The 13,201-nt window shown below is 42.9% G+C and overlaps 1 protein-coding gene across 1 annotated transcript; it reads right to left on the reverse strand.

Annotated features, from left to right (window-relative positions):
• Positions 1-7,959: 7,959 nt before the first annotated feature.
• B3GNT9 (UDP-GlcNAc:betaGal beta-1,3-N-acetylglucosaminyltransferase 9) lies at positions 7,960-9,207 on the reverse strand (the record flags this gene model as incomplete). The annotated part of the gene is made up of 1 exon (XM_082005489.1): positions 7,960-9,207. The coding sequence occupies one exon, from the start codon at positions 9,205-9,207 to the stop codon at positions 7,960-7,962; it is 1,248 nt and encodes a 415-aa protein (XP_081861615.1).
• Positions 9,208-13,201: the final 3,994 nt, after the last annotated feature.

A 13,201-nucleotide genomic window follows, 5' to 3' on the forward strand; every position in this document is an offset into this window, starting at 1 on the left:
AGACTCTCAGTTACTGTTTTTGTGTTAAATACAGTTGCTGGGTGTTTTTTGTAATAAAATCATGGATGGTTTTGCTTTTTTTTTCTTATCGATTAGTCCTTTTATTTTACTGTCTTTCAGACGTTATATTCGAAGTACGTGACTAGTGTTCCTCCTTTACAGCCAATACAGTATGTTCTCTGAAGAAGCAATATAAAAACTAACGTAACTTGCAGTCTGTTTCCTAGTAGATGCATGAAAGCATATTATATATTGTTGCCCTGAAGTGAAGAAGGAAAGTATGGTAGATGGGTAAACCATTGGTAAACCGTGGCTTCTGCATGGTGTTAAAAAAATGCAATTGTTACACTCCTGTCAGCCTTAGGGTATCATTAAAATCGATCAAGCTTGAAAGAGTTTGAATATGGTACAACAGAATGAAAGAAATGTCTGCAGTAAAAGGGGCAAGCATGAATTCTCATACTGCTTTCTTGTGCCCTAAGGTGCTTGAAGGGCCATGTATCCTGAAGTAGCTTAGAGGTTAATGCAGGGCATAAGGAATGGAACTCCTGTTGCCATTCACATTTCTCCTGCTCTGGCTGCATGATGTAGGATAGAGCACTTAGCTCTTCCTCCTCTGGCATCCTTCAGGTTTGGAACATAAAATGACCTTGCATAGTGCTGAGTGTGCTCTTGGTGAATTTTATGATCTCTGAATAGAGGTGGTGTGCATGCTTATGCTTGTTACTAAAATAGGACAGCAATCCTGCTAGTAATTTCAATTAACTGTAATTAATCCTTTTCTAGTAAAGGCTCCAGATTAGCTGCAGGAGGAGAAATTCTTGACGGGACAATTTGAGTAGTGGCTACGCAGATGCTACCAATATCCTGCTCTCAAGCATATTGAGTTGAAACTCTTCAGAAGTGTGAGGTCAGGACTGCTGCTATAGCATGCACCTCAAGACTTAGGACAGGATGTCAGCAGCTAACCAAAGGTATTTAACAACTTCAGTGACTCCCATCTTCACTTGTAATACTCCAGTGAGTCAAAGTGAACAGAACAACGTAGATAATGAAATGTGCTCCCTTAACAGCCCAGATACTTCTTTAGGTCAGTCCCTTCATCTTGAACAATTCCCCTGTAACAGGCGAAAATTAAAGGCAACTTTGCATCTTGGCCACTGCTGATGGGCTGAGCACAAAGCATTTGGCTTTGGGGAGAGGTGGAGCTGGAGCAGGGCACGGGGAGGTAATGTGGAGCAGCTCTTCTGGGTTTCCTCGCCCTTCCTTTGTGACTGCAGCTGTTCATAGCTCACTTCTCTGAGATGTTTTGATTTGTTTGCTGCTATTTGAGCTAAGCCAAGCCAAGCTGTTCCTGGGCTGATGCGTTAGGGGAGCTGGTGTGGAGCCTTAAGGACTTGCTGGCATGAAAAAGGTTTAGGTCTGGATGAGGGGGACTGACAGCAGTTTTGAATTGCCAGGATGAAGAGAGGAAAGGAGAGGGAATAGGGGAGCTCTGGGGAAGAAGGTGAGGATGGCAGTGTGGCTGAGACAAGGCTATTTATTTGAACCGAAAGCTGTTCCTTACAGAGGGGTGGCTGCTTAGGGCGCAGCAGCGTGCCAGCTTGCGCTCTGCTGGGCCAGCTGGGCAGAGCACATCACCTTCCCTTCCCAAAGGAGCCGAGAGATTTGGGCTGTGTCAGATCCCATCTCAGCAGGTGCCCTTGTTAGAATTATGTGCGGTTTGATACAGATCCTGCATGTTGGCAACATGTACGTTGGTCCATCATTTTGGTTTCATATGATAAAACTGTTGGTTATAATGTTAAGTGCAATTACATTTCTAATAAAACACATTGTGCATATGATCCCATTTTGATGTGTGCCTTTTTCCTTTGTATAGAAATTAAGAGTTTGTGTGTGTGTCTCAACTTGAATATTGCAGTGTTTTCCACAGTATTTCATTTGTCTATGCTTAATAAAACTGATTGTTGTGCCCTTCTCTTTGAGAGGTGAAGCTGACATTTCTTCCCGTATTCCTTAGGCCTGCAAGCAGTCCCAGGGCTCCTGTGAGTATTAGAGGCAGTACTGTATAGATCAGTGCTGCTGTGTAATACTAGAACCCTCTGTTCCCCAAAATGTAGTTCCTGTCATGAAAACACAGTTTTCTGTTGCCAGGAACTGTCACACTTCTAATTCTAAACAGTTTTTTTTTTTTTCTGACATAGTAATTGGGTGGTGTGTGAGAACTGAGTCATGTGCTCATGATTGTTCTTATTCCAGAATTCCCATCAAACCTGTTTAAAACACAGTCTTTCCTACGGCTCAGCATTACAGCAAGATGGTGATTCATAGTCATCAGGAGATGGCTGGAGGTTAGACGCCAGCTGGCGTTTTCCGAAGGGAAACTGAGGGTGTTGGTGCCCACTTCACGTTGACCTTCTACATGTTGCTAGAGCCTGTCAGTCACTTAGTAAATTTGCAAAGCTGAACTTCTGTTAGGTTTTGTGTTTGATGGCTCCAAATGTAGATGAGAGTAAATCTGCGTGTGTGAAGCTGTGCAGGCTCTTACTTTGAAAGAAATGCTATGTTCAAGCTGTAGCTATTTGCTTGCTTCAGAGTATTCGGGCAAGGACTGAATAATGGTCTGATAATGGTGGAATTTCACATGGGCTGGTTGTGTTTTATAGGTCTTTGAAAGATTTTTGGTTTCATGATGCGAAAAAAGTTATTCCGTGCTAGCTCTGCATATACAGATGTTCCAGGTCAACTTTTGTCCCACAAACACCTTTTTTTTATTGTACCTCCTTTATCTTGATTACACCAACAAAAAAGTGCTCTCCTCTCTGGCTGATCCTGTGAGGCATAACCTGACACGGCACGTGTAGCCAAATAAACACATCGCTGTGTGTGGTTAGGGAGTTAAAATACAAATTAGCTCTGGTTGGTTCTTTTCATGATATGTTTCAGGGATAGTTAAGGTTGAAGCAAAAGAAGGGGAAATGAAAAATGGAGTTTACTGACAAGGTAACTTGTAAGTGTTAAAGTAGGACAGGAGTTAATGAAGTAGGGAGCTTTTTTTAAGGCCAGGGTATAACCAGCTCACTGAGAGAAAACTGTACCTACAAAGGGATTTGTTTTTTCAGGGAGTGTATGTGTTACTTGGAGGGTTCAGGTGGAATTTAAATACCATATTCTCTACCAATGCAAACTGTAGCTGTAACTAATAAAACATCTAAACAGTGACTTTATCTGCCAAACCTTATATCCAAGGCTTTTGTTTTGTGGGGATGTTTATTTTTCCAGCAGGCAGAAATCATTCCTTTTCATGATCTGGCAACGCTGACCGCTGGAAACAGCAGAAAAGGTAAGCTGGAGTTTGCACAGTAGGTCGTTCACTGGGGTGTAAGATGCCGTTACAACAGTAACTTTTGTTCTGGACTAGACTGTAATGACTTAATGTAACTTTTTCAGTTAAATTCATTTAAATGCTACTAGTTTGGTCATTTTAAAGTACTGCATATTGCAATTTCAGAAGCTGGTTTTAAGTGCCTTAATATTTCACACCTATGCTACATATTCCTTTTAGTGCATAAGTTTCATTCCAGTATTAATATCCTTCAGCGACACATTTAGTTTAAATACCAATCACAAAAAAACCCAAAACCCTGCATGATTATGCAATGTTCAGTCTAATCAACTAAGTAATCAAACCAGCCTGAATCACTGTATTCCCTTTTTACCTCCACTGGTCTCTCTTTGAAGAACTGAACCCCTGAAATCCTGAGTTTATCCTGTTCCTCACCGGGTAGCTCTGTTGCATCCACAAGCATGGAGGCTACTAAGATGGCTTCATCCTTTCCTTCTGCTTCTGTGGCTGTAGAGAGCGTTTGTCTTAATGTCACGCCTGTATTCCCACTCAGCTGGGTCAGCCCCCCTGGGGACAATACAGTCACCACGGACCTGTGTTACGGTTTTTTTTATCCTGGTCTCGGTAGTAGTCAATGGACGAGCTGGAAAAGGGAGGGGGAGAGAGATCCATGAGCTGGGTTTGGATGAACTGGAGAGAGCGTTGGGCTGGTCAGGACTGGTGGGGGGGCTCTTTGCTGCTCTGGGAGGGACTCGGATGCACTCGTCCTTTGGGGTTTAGTTTCCTCTCTCCTCTCTCTTTTCTCAGTATGGTTTTCTTACTGACCATAAGCCTAGAAAATTATGAAAAGTTGGATTTAAAAGTTTTACTGGTTTTGACAAATGTTAGTAGTATTGTTAGGGAAATGTGGTGGGCTAATTTTCAGGGCTGCTGTGACCTGTAACTCCAGCTGAAAGGTACAACTCGGGGGCTCAGCAGATCTTCAAACAAGGCTTCAAACACCCCCCCCAATCTGATGGTCTTCCAGCACTCTCCGGGGAATGTTCTCAGTGCTAATATTTAGTGAGGATTCTCTGAGCCATTTGATTGTTTTCTAATGTTTGATTTTGCAGTTGGGGTTTGCTTCCGAGAATCTGCTGTAGAAAGATGAATAATTAAACTGCAGGCAAGAAGCACAATATTTTAATACTCAATTTCTTCAGAGCCATTTTTGGCTTTCTTTTTTATGATGTCTTAAGTCAGCAGTGGCCTGACCAAATGATGGATCTTGGCATTCACTACCAGTCTATGTGTTCAGAGGTGCTGAATGTGAGGTTCAAGCCAGCTCTGCTCATTATAGTGACCAAATCTGGCTAGTTATGTACAGTAGGAACAAAATTTGACTGTGTGTGGATCCCTGGGATTCAATAAAACCTACTGTACTGTATTAGCTTCAGATGTTTATGTCTTGTCTCGAGGAAGTCTGCTTGCTTTCCTTGCTACTGGTGGAATCCTCTTAAGATGTTTTTATGTTTTCTTTTCTCATCATGGGTTAGTCATGAAAAAAAATTGCCCAGCAAGCCTCTGTAGCAAAATTCCAACTGGTGCATTGAATTAGCCAGTTAAAAAAAGCTGCTCAGAGTGTCACTCTCAAATGGATGGCTTTGGTTTTCTGAGGTGCATCACAAAGGTCAGTAGAGGGGCCTTCCTGACAGTTCTCATACATACCTAGGGTTTTAGGATTTTCTGAGAAGACCTCCATCTTTTAGGAAACCTTCTCCAGCTTGGGTGAAGTCAAAGACTTTTTGCCTGCTGTAGGATTAAGTAGAATTTAATAAACTGCAAGGGGTGCAGCACTGCCTTCCGGCACTTTCACAGTGCATTTATGTTCACATATGGCATCTGTGAACTTCCAGGTCAACTGCAGAATCAAATGGAAAATTTTAAAACCAGGCCAAACGGGCCATGCAGCAGAGGCTGGAGAACAAAAGCAGATGTATCTTTCATTAACAGATGCTGGATTTAGTATTCATTGGATAAAAGAAATGACCTATTCCATAGACTAAGACAATGGAGTAAACAGTTTGTTCTAGTTCTGTTTCTGCCAGCTATCAGGGTATGTGCTGGCACAGGTGGATGGTGGATGTTGAACTTTGGTCTGGGACACAATGCACTCATTAATGCTGTATTGTGGGTAGATTGCAGATCTGAAGACATAGAAGGAGAAGCCAATCTGTGCATCTCCAAGCTTAAAAGGAGGATAATAAGGATAATTAATAAGGATTGCTGAACCTGACTAGCTGCCTTGTAGGAAACTGTAAGGTAAGCAGTGTTTATTTTTGTCATTACCATTAAATTAAGTCCAGCATAAGGAAAGACTTACCAGGTTATCCAAAAGAATGAGTAATGTATTTTTTCATGTTGCTGTCTTCTTGAAAAATACCTGTGGCGTTAGTCTTACGACGTGTGTGCAGATGTACTTGACAGACTCACTCTGACAACTAGAGGCACGTCTGCATGCTGTCTTTTAATTATGGTATAAATAATTTCCCAAACTGTAAACTAATCACAGGTAATACATTTCTGTACAAGCTCATAAATGTGTAAGTATCACACATGTTAGCAGAGAGGGGTGTGACTGGCTTTCTCCCACCACCAAGGCTCTGGCTTATTTCTACACCCTGCAGAACTCCTTGTAAAGCTCACGTGAGCATTTTGTATTTCAGGATGCATCCCGAAAATATTCCAAATCAACATGTGGTCTTTTGATTTCTATATAGCTGACCTTTCCTTGGAAATACATTATTGTAAGGCTTATCCTCTTATGATGAAGATTACATGTAAGACTGTTGTTTATGGTCTACCAATGGATATTACCAGCTTGCTTTCCTCCCTGTTGTGCATAGTTAATATGAATACTGAGCCCAGGCTGCTGGTGGGTGGAAGGCAGGTTATGCCCAGATACGAAATGTAGCTGTGCTGCAGGCTCTGTTCAAGGGAAAGCAAATTCCTGGACATTTATGACTGATTATAGGTTCCTTTGAAGCTATGTGTATGCGCACTCATGAAGAAGGATGACATCAGGAGTTCTCTGATGGATAGGAGTTTTGTTGAGGGGGAAAATACTGCAAAGGAATTAACAAACACAGTTTCAGAGGTGAATTCAGGCTCTTTGCCCCATGAATTTCATAGCTTTTCAGCCTTGATTTACAGGAATTTACTTCCTCTTTGATGCCCAAGACAAGGATGTTCTTTTAAGGTAGTCTGCTGCTGGGAAAACCAGAATGCTTCAAAGTAGTGATTCTTTTTTGAAAAACTAAGCAATCCAGTGTTCTGGTCCAATGCTTAAAATACTTATGAAGTTACAGACTGACTGAAACTTGGAAAGCCCAACAGAAAGATTGCTGTGTGTTTTTTGCTCTCTTGCAATAAACTTAGAAAGGCTTTTATTCTGAAGCCCTTTTGTCTGAAGACTACTTTCTCCCTCACATGACACCCGCAGCAATATGAAAAGTCTTGGCTGCTCTTTGCAGTTGACTGTATGCCAGGCAAGAGTACTGAGGTCTAAAGAAACCAGCCCAGTCCATTGACAAGTTTTCCTTCAGTTTGAAGAAGCTCCCAAATGTGACGCAAGCACCAGCTCGGTGTGGTTTTACCTTCACAAGCAAAGGCTGAGGGATCTTTCCAGATGCAAACCTTCTGAAGATCTGGACTAGATGGTGGGAGAGACCAGGTACTGTTGAATGACTTAGAGTTTTCACTGAGTGCTAGTCAGCATAGTGCAGAGAGCGTGAGCTCATGAAAGTGCCAAAAACTGGTCCCCTGAGTCCTGAGTGTGTCAATGAAGCAGATATTTGAACTGAGGAGGTGCTACGAATAATGAAAAATCAAGACTTGGAGGGATCAGCTCAAAGTTCTTCATGTCCTTTCTTCTTGTCCTCCCTTTGGAAGTCTGCCCTTTCACAGTTACCTACTTACCTGTCCTTTAATCAACCAGCCACGCCAGCCCCAGCCTCCGATTCATTTTCTTGTAGTCCACCCTATCTGCAATGTATAGGACCCCATTTCAATAGCTATTAGCTGTTCTTTTCTTCTCTTCTTATGAGGCTACAGAAAGCCAACCAGACAGCAATGATTCGATCTGAGTGTACACTAAGGAGACTTGATTTCCTTTACTCCGGTTACTGTGTGGTTTGGTCATTCCCTCTATGAGTCTGAGCCAAGGTAGCAAGCTGATGATGATCCTTGTGCTCCTTGGCATCATCTCTTACCTTCCCTCTTCTTTCATTTCTCACACTTCTAACAATGCTGAAAAATCTCCAAGGACTGCATTTTTCAATGTGCTTTTACACATTGGCCCACTAAGCACTATTGTAATTCTAATAAATAATAATAAATTAAAGATACAGTTATGATTATTTGGACTCATTAATGGAGGAAGATCTACACGGTATGTGTGTGCAAATGTGGAATTTTGGCAAATTCCTGCAATAGTTTGTCATTTTCTCTTAACATTGTAAATAAGATGTGTTAAAATACTCTACTTCTAAAGTCAGTCAATTTGGCTGCAACAGTTCCAGGTTCCCTTTCTCAGCTGGTGTGCTATGTGTTTCTGCTGCAGTCTGCCTGCATTATCTGAGGGGTGATGCCTGTGTGGTTATTGGAGCTTTCTTCTTCCACTGGAAAGGCTTCTTCACTTGCTTCTTCTGAGTACAGGAAAGACGTGGGCTGTGGAGCAGGTTCCACATTAGCCAGATCTCAGCAACTTTCAGACTGTGAACTACCATGAGATCTTTGTAAAAACAGGGGTCGAATGTCTGTAGGTGCGGGGCAGCAGAAGGCTTGACAATGCCAAAGGTCTTGAATCCTTCATGTAAAATGGGTTTCAGGTTGATTCTCTGTAAGCACATGCCCAAAAAGACATCGTCGATGGGGAAGAGTTCCACCTCTCTGCAAGCCCTAGAGAGCTTCCTCATGGTGCGGCTGGACAGCAAAAACCCTCCTCCTCCTGCATAGGCTGGATAGATGCTTAGCCCATACATGGTCTCTGGGATATAGTATTTGCTCTTTTGGACGCGGATAGGGCGGGCATTGTAGATGATGTCCCCAACAAAGAGGTCCTCAGTGGGGTCATGTCTCTCAAGGAAGTCAACAATGTTCTCAACATTGACAAAAACGTCGGCATCACCTTTAAAAATAAATTTCACGTTGTGGCAGAATTCAGCAGCCCAGTTCAGGAAGTGGATCTCCTTCAGGGTCAGATTGAAGAAGGTGTCCATGAAGTCCCAGAGTAAAATGTCCCGATATGTTTGACTCTCCTGCTGGATCAGGGTCTCCCATGTCGCCAATACTGTCCTATTCTTTGGTGTTCCCAGGAGGAACACGCGCTGGATCTGCTCCCCATTCACCAAACCTTCCCTGCCCCAGGTTTTCCGGACAATCTCACGTCTGTCAAAGTCTTCAACTACGGATTTGATAGCAATGAGCAGAAAGGGTCCTCCAGGTGTTTTCCTGCATTTCTTGGGCTGGTTAACGAGGAGGTTGAAGTTCCTGTTATCCTTGTTTAGGAGATAGCGCTTGAAGTTGAAGACAGAATCAGTCGGTGGGGGTGCATTTGTAGTTTGGACCCTGTTCTTGGCCACTTCTGTTTGTCTAACAATAGGAGTTACTTGGGGTCTGGGTACCGTCGCCTCTGCTGGCATCGGTCTCCAAGGTGCTCTGGGGTCAGAGAGTATTTTTGGTGTTACTGAAGGCTTCTTCTGCGTCAGCTCCTTGTTTCCAGCTGGGACTAAATGTTCCAGTTGGGAGTAGAGTAAAGAGCAAAGCGCTACCAGCAGGAGGAGGGTACAAATCGCATCCCCTTTGAGACGAACTCTCATTGTCTCTGTGGTGTTTCTGGGGCTGTTAAAAGCTGTGTTTGAGCTGCCTGGCACCAATGTCCATCTGTAAATAAACGTACGGTGTGTCAGCAATGAGGATTCGGCAGCTCTAACTGAAACACCATTGAAAAAACTAGCAGCAAAGTGCGTTTTACTCGGACACTGAGACATGTTAAAGAATTTGCCAAAAGGCACACGGGCTGCAAATCTAACACTGATCCTAGTGCTCTGGCTCTGTGACTTGGCTAGTTAAATCACCAAGCTGTCATCCATCATCCTGAAAACCACTTCCTAAGCACAACGTGAAATCAGCCCTTCCTCCTACATCCCTCTCTGCCAAACGCATTTTGCCATTTCAGAGGTTTCACTGCTTTGGGAAAAACAAGGTGAAAAACTATGAACAACGGCATTCTTCCATAAATCATTAGATTTTTTTTTTTTCCTCTTCCCCCCCCTGCTCCCCCCAGTTGGTAACTGCTTCTTGCTGCCTTTACCCTTTTTGAGTCAAAACAGGGAGGCATGGACCTGGCTTTTGAAGGGCTGACTTTCCAGCAGCAGCGTGTCACTGGTGTTTCCCTGCACACAAAGCCAGCTCTCATAAACTGACTATGATTTGTGCTTTCAAACTGAGTACATTAGGTATGCTTTTGAGTGCACGTAGGGCCTTGTTGCTGCCAGTAATCTTTATGAAATATTAAACCATTATAAATAACTTCCATTAATAAGGTTAGAAGGGGCACCGGTGTTTTGCCTCTGCCAAATCATCCTAACCAGTAAGCAAGAGGTGGGCAAATAAATCCCAATACACAGAAGCAAAGCAGAGCCTGGTGTTAGGAATGTTTTATTCACGTGTGAGAGATGAAGCTGCCTTTTGAAATACAAGATCTGATTCCTCACTTACGCTTTTCCTGGAGATCTTCTGTCTCATTTGACCAGTTCTTCAACTGCAAACAAAGAAACAAAAAAATAAAGAGTAGGGAGAAGGCGGAAAGCAGCATCTAACCATAGTTCAGAGAAAGAGCTGGTCAAGGGTCTGTAGCTGCAGCAAAGGCAGGTCCTCTCATCACCATCGTACGTGCAGCCACGCTGATCCCCACAGCGGCTCAGAACCGAGTTGAACAGAGGGGACCTGACGGTTGCTCCGGGCTCCCGGAGAAGGCAGGCGACAATCGTAATCCCTACAGTCGTTAGCAGGGAGCATGTTTCTAAAAGTGTAGCTCTACCCAAAAACTTTCCTACAAGTGCACGTAAGCATTCTTATATAACCTGCTGATAACCTTTTATGCTCATACGTGATTTATAGCTCTGTCTTGCCTGTGCTGTATTAGTAGAAGCTACCTTTGAAGGTATTACAGTTGTGTGTCTTGAATTAGCTGAGATCATCTTACCCAAAAACTTGTGATAGAAAACTGTCTGGTTGAATGTCAGTCTGTCTTCACTTAAGGAATGCTCCTTACTGAGGACTGAAGAGGATGGAGGAGCCAGGGCGTGCAGCTTCCTACACGATTTATTCCTGCAGGTCGCTGTTTTCAGCATTGTTAGCCTGCGGAACACGCAGATGGATGCTCTGCCTCCAGTCAAGCCCCGTAGCCACTTCACTGACTCAAACATCTGATGGGCAGCTACGTGCTTGGTAAGAATATTGTTATTCAACATGATTACGACTTAAAAAGGACCCTCTTTAGTTCACTGGCATCCGTGTTCAGCAAATCCTTTTCCACTGTCACGGATTGTATCACCAGCTAATTGTTCATTAACCATCAATTCTGTATCAGCCATAACATTATCTTTTCAAAGCTCAAAATTAGACTGATGAGCCTGTAGCTATGAAGTATTAAAATAGTGGCACAACATTACCTCCAGACCCTGCAGGATCTAGGCAATATTTCAAGACCAATGAAAAAGCAAAATAAATCAGTTGATTTTTTTTGGCCAGCCTGTTTAAAATTCTTAGATGCACATTACTTGGACCTCATAATTTTAAAATATTTTATTTTTCATTACTGGTTAACTGCATCTCCAAGTTCCTGTTGAAATGGAGAGTACTTCATCATCATGTGGTATCAGCTTTTTCCCCAAGTGCAGCTCCAAAATATCTACTGACCTTGGTCTGCTTTGACTCCAGTATTACTGAAAACTTTCATTTTAGCAAATGGCTTATACGTGTCTTGGCAAGGCTCTTTGTGTTCCCAGTGGATTCAAAATATTTTTCTCCTTGCCCTTATGTCCATGCTTTTTTCCTCAGGACACCTTTCTCTTTGTTTTCTGGCCTCTAATAAGATTGCTGGGGTTTTCCCCTTTTGTTACCTTTTTTTTACTGTACCTTTTACTTCCAGGCTAGGCAGATGTTTTAACCGGTATAGCTTTGATACTGATAGCAGGATGGTAGAATTTTGTCTGATCTCTCATAAATTGTTGTTAAAATGCTTATAATAATCAGAAGCTGTTTTCTGTTTATGCTTTTTTCTGCCACATGACTTGACTCTCAACTATTTTCAGCCTCATGAAACAGTCTCTTTTAACACATATAGGATATTAGTTTGCATTTTACATCTGTCGTGTGCAAATCACCACTGGCAAGTCCTGATTAGGTGCTCTGCAGCAACCTGCTGTGTTTCAATTTTGTGCTAAACCATCCTTTATCTGTTAAGACATGGTTCCCAGGAGGCTTTTCCTCATGTTGCCTTCAATAATTTTGAAGGCAAGCTCTGGGGGTATGAAAGGATGGTCCCACTACACCCCGGACGTGCTACTGAACTGGATCATCTAAGGAGAGAGAATCTGTCCTTCTTCTGCCCATCACAAGCGAGAATTTTTGCTCTGTGCTATTGAGATACCTAAAACAGGGACCCTGTCTTAAAAAGCTCCAAAGAACTAAAATTGAGGTATTTTTTGCTCTTTTGCCATGGGATAAGCTTTATTGAGGTGCTATGCAGCTCCGTGCATGTGGTCTCCAGAGCAAGCAGGAGATGCAGAGTCCCTGGTGGGATGGAATCCTGACAGCTTTGGGCTGTTTGTGTATCTCCACTCAAGCTCTTCATAAAGTCTCATATCTTTCCCCACTGTAACTGCAATTTTTCTTTTCCTTTTCTATGTATAAGTTTGATCTTGTTTCAGCTGCAAGGCTCCAGATGGTAATTAAGGAGCTGGATGAAAGTCCTGGCTCTTTCCTGTGTTTAATTTTATCGGTGAGGGTTTGGAATAAAACGTGTGTGTCATGAAACTCGTAATTTCCATGACTTACAGATTTATCCTGCCAGCATCCTGGAATCTGGCAATAAGCGCTCTTGGAAAAGCCAAGAAAAACCCTGATTTGTTACAAGCCTGGGCTGATAGCCTGAATTTTCTTCTGTGTTTGCATTTATTGAAAGAAAAGAATCCGAAATAGTGATTTCCATGCTGAAAAAAACAATTCAGCACTGAATATAGACATCTCCTTTTCAGAAGAAGTTGCCAGCCCTTGAAGTGATTCCTTGATTGATTTATATGGATTTTCCAGTCTTTGTTATATATTTCCTTCTTTTGAAGGAAACTCCCTCGATTATTACAGAAATGTGAGCTCTATCTGTGGATGTCAGTGTGGGAAAAGCTGTCCTGTTCTTGAATTCAGAGGGATTGATGATTCTGGCAGACACTCTGGTATGTCCTAAAGCCAAAAAGATTATTCATCCACCTTGACACCAAGTGAGGAAAAAAAAATTACAGGGCTATCAAAGCGAGCAGAAAATACTTGATGCCAAACAAAAGAGATGTGAGCACAGCAAAGCGTTTCTCGGCACAGCATCTCGCTGCGTGTCCGCATCCAAGGCGGACGCACTTCTGCTTCGTACGCTGCCGTGGGGGATCTCCATCCAACTTGTGAAACAGAGCTGGGGTTCTAAAACTGCTGCGTACCTCGGTGCCTCGGGGAGCCTGGGTTTAGCTGCCAGGGCTGTCCCTGATGTCCTCCAAGCTTGGAAAAACGTGCAGTTGTCCCTCCTTGTGCTGGCTGCCC

This window comes from Phaethon aethereus (assembly GCF_964289735.1).
Source record: "Phaethon aethereus genome assembly, chromosome: 13".
In the NCBI taxonomy this organism is placed as follows: domain Eukaryota; kingdom Metazoa; phylum Chordata; class Aves; order Phaethontiformes; family Phaethontidae; genus Phaethon; species Phaethon aethereus.